A 2,278-nucleotide genomic window follows, 5' to 3' on the forward strand; every position below is an offset into this window, starting at 1 on the left:
TGCCGATTATTTATTTATCAGAAGGATTAAAGCTACTGGGTTGTTTTCATTATTTTTTCATTAAATATTATTGATTAACACATTTTTTTTTATGATTTTGTATATTATGTCTATCTATTTTAACTTAATTATTTATTAATTTTACTTGGAATATGAGCAATTTTTTAGGAAATGCTCGAGTAATTATACCTAACGAAAATTTCCAGTACCTCCTACATGTAACTTTCTTAATTATTAGAAATTTAGTTGTTCGTCATTTGTTGGACGATCTGGCGGCAGACAGAATGTATGGTTAGCTAATAAATGTTATACAAAGGGAATCATTGCACATGAGTTGATGCATGCGATTGGATTTCTTCACGAGCATTCACGTACCGACCGCGATGAATATATAAATATCATGATGGAAAACATTTTACCCGGTACTCGATACACTTAAGCTTGGAACTCTCTCTCTTCCTTCTTAATCAATATTAAGCTTAACTGGGTTATTATGAAAGCAATCAATGTAAACATATTTGAGACTCAATTTTTCCAATTTAAAAGAGATTGGAAGAAAAATTCATAGCCACCTTTCCTTACTATAATTTTTCTAATTGGATAAGCTTATCTCTCAGAAATATTTTAAAAATAAAATTTAATCTTCGTCGAATTCTAGGGAAGCTATCGAATTTTGAGAAATATCCAGGAGTAATGATTAATTCGTTGGGAATGCCCTACGATTATGATTCGGTCACGCACTATCACAGATACACATTTTCCCGTAATGGCGAACCAACTATTTTACCTAAAGTTGGTAATTTACTTTTCTCTGCTAGGAAACTTATTATAATGTAAGACAATAGCAGTTGGTAAGGGTTGAAACATACATACTCCGAGAAGCTTCAAATAAGCTTAAAAAGCTCTGCTATCTATTAGTCATCTGTGGCTGGGTATTCTAAATTATTTTATTTTCAAGCAATAGATGGAATTAAATAGAAAAGTTCAATGGCTGGCATTGCTCGATTCTTTTGAATGTTGAAATAATTATTACACCAATGTACAATTTTGTTATCATCCAAATTTTATATTCTTTTTTAAAATCTTTTCCCAAAAATTTATTTCTAAGCAAATTACATATTTGTACTACCACCAAGCAATATATGCTAAGAATTTAGGATCAAAATGCGAAAATTGGACAGCGATATAGGCTGAGTGATATCGATGTCAAGAAGATAAACAAGCTTTATAAATGCAATAATCAGCTATCTGCAGCACCAGTGCAACCAAAAACACCAACTCCTGCTGATACAGTAACCGATGAAAGAACCCCTCCAACCACAATGTTCTTCTTCACCCCTAGCACAAGTGGTAAAACACTACATCCATTTCATCCATTTTGGAACTAAAAGATCAGAGATTAATCACGGGAAAATCCAGACCTATTAGTGCTACCGTAAAAGCACAAAACGGTAGGTGGTCACAGGTATTTTCAGTACTAATAAATTGTTGCCTGTGAAATGTGGCAACAAATTGGCTATTGTATATATTCGCCAAAATATATGGGTCATTACTGTAGAAAAGCATGCGGGCTGTGTCATTACAGAACATGTTAGTATTGAATTTATCTACGATGCAAAAGCAATATGAAGTAAAAAAGTATCAGTGAATGATACTGTAATATCTCTTGGTGTAATTAATCACCTTTTGTAAGTTAAATATTTTTCAAGACAGGAAAAAAGTGACCTTCGACAATCATTTAGTTAAAATTTCAGATGAAGAAGAATGTAATAACTGTGGCAGTAAAATGGAAAATGCTGTCTAACAATCTCAATTAGATTGTGCAGTATTTCCATTTGTACTTCCTATCGAATGGACCTATAAGGCTTACAATGATATAAACACATTCCTATCAATAACTTATTAATGTATAATATGAAAAATAAACCGTTCCTTTGCTATACGATGCACAAATAAAAGAAGAGTCGTTTTTATGATCTTCCGGATCATCTTTCTTCATTTCGTCTCCTAAGATCTTATCGGGACGTAGTTCTGGTATCGGATTGTTCAGATTCATATCATCCTCAAGATTTTTCGGAAGATACTCATAGTATTTAAACAGTCTTACTTTATATCGCTTGTGATATCTTTTCGGAAAATGCTCACGATACCAGTTGTATTATGATGCACTGTTTACGGATCTCTTACTGGATCAACAAATAACAGCCTGTTCTTAGCTTTTCTGAAGCTTCCGGAAATTAAAATCGTTCTGGTTTTATAGCTCTAAGCATGACGAGTG

At 32.7% G+C, this 2,278-nt stretch overlaps 1 protein-coding gene across 1 annotated transcript; it reads left to right on the plus strand.

The window, feature by feature from the left end:
• On the plus strand, positions 1 to 1,927 carry LOAG_14801 (hypothetical protein). Its single transcript, XM_020448858.1, has 5 exons — positions 1 to 39; positions 247 to 422; positions 659 to 792; positions 1,158 to 1,350; positions 1,755 to 1,927. The coding sequence occupies exons 2-5, from the start codon at positions 338 to 340 to the stop codon at positions 1,802 to 1,804; spliced, it is 462 nt and encodes a 153-aa protein (XP_020301026.1). The 5' UTR covers positions 1 to 39; positions 247 to 337; the 3' UTR covers positions 1,805 to 1,927.
• Positions 1,928 to 2,278: the final 351 nt, after the last annotated feature.

Source organism: Loa loa (genome assembly GCF_000183805.2).
Source record: "Loa loa unplaced genomic scaffold supercont3.1289, whole genome shotgun sequence".
Lineage (NCBI taxonomy): Eukaryota > Metazoa > Nematoda > Chromadorea > Rhabditida > Onchocercidae > Loa > Loa loa.

Bases quoted from the DNA above. Each gene is read 5' to 3' on its own strand.
- LOAG_14801 (XM_020448858.1), top strand. From the start codon at position 338: ATGCATGCGATTGGATTTCTTCACGAGCATTCACGTACCGACCGCGAT. The intron at 423-658 runs GTACTCGATACA...GTCGAATTCTAG, and splicing joins GATGGAAAACATTTTACCCG to GGAAGCTATCGAATTTTGAG. The intron at 793-1,157 runs GTTGGTAATTTA...CTAAGAATTTAG, and splicing joins AACCAACTATTTTACCTAAA to GATCAAAATGCGAAAATTGG.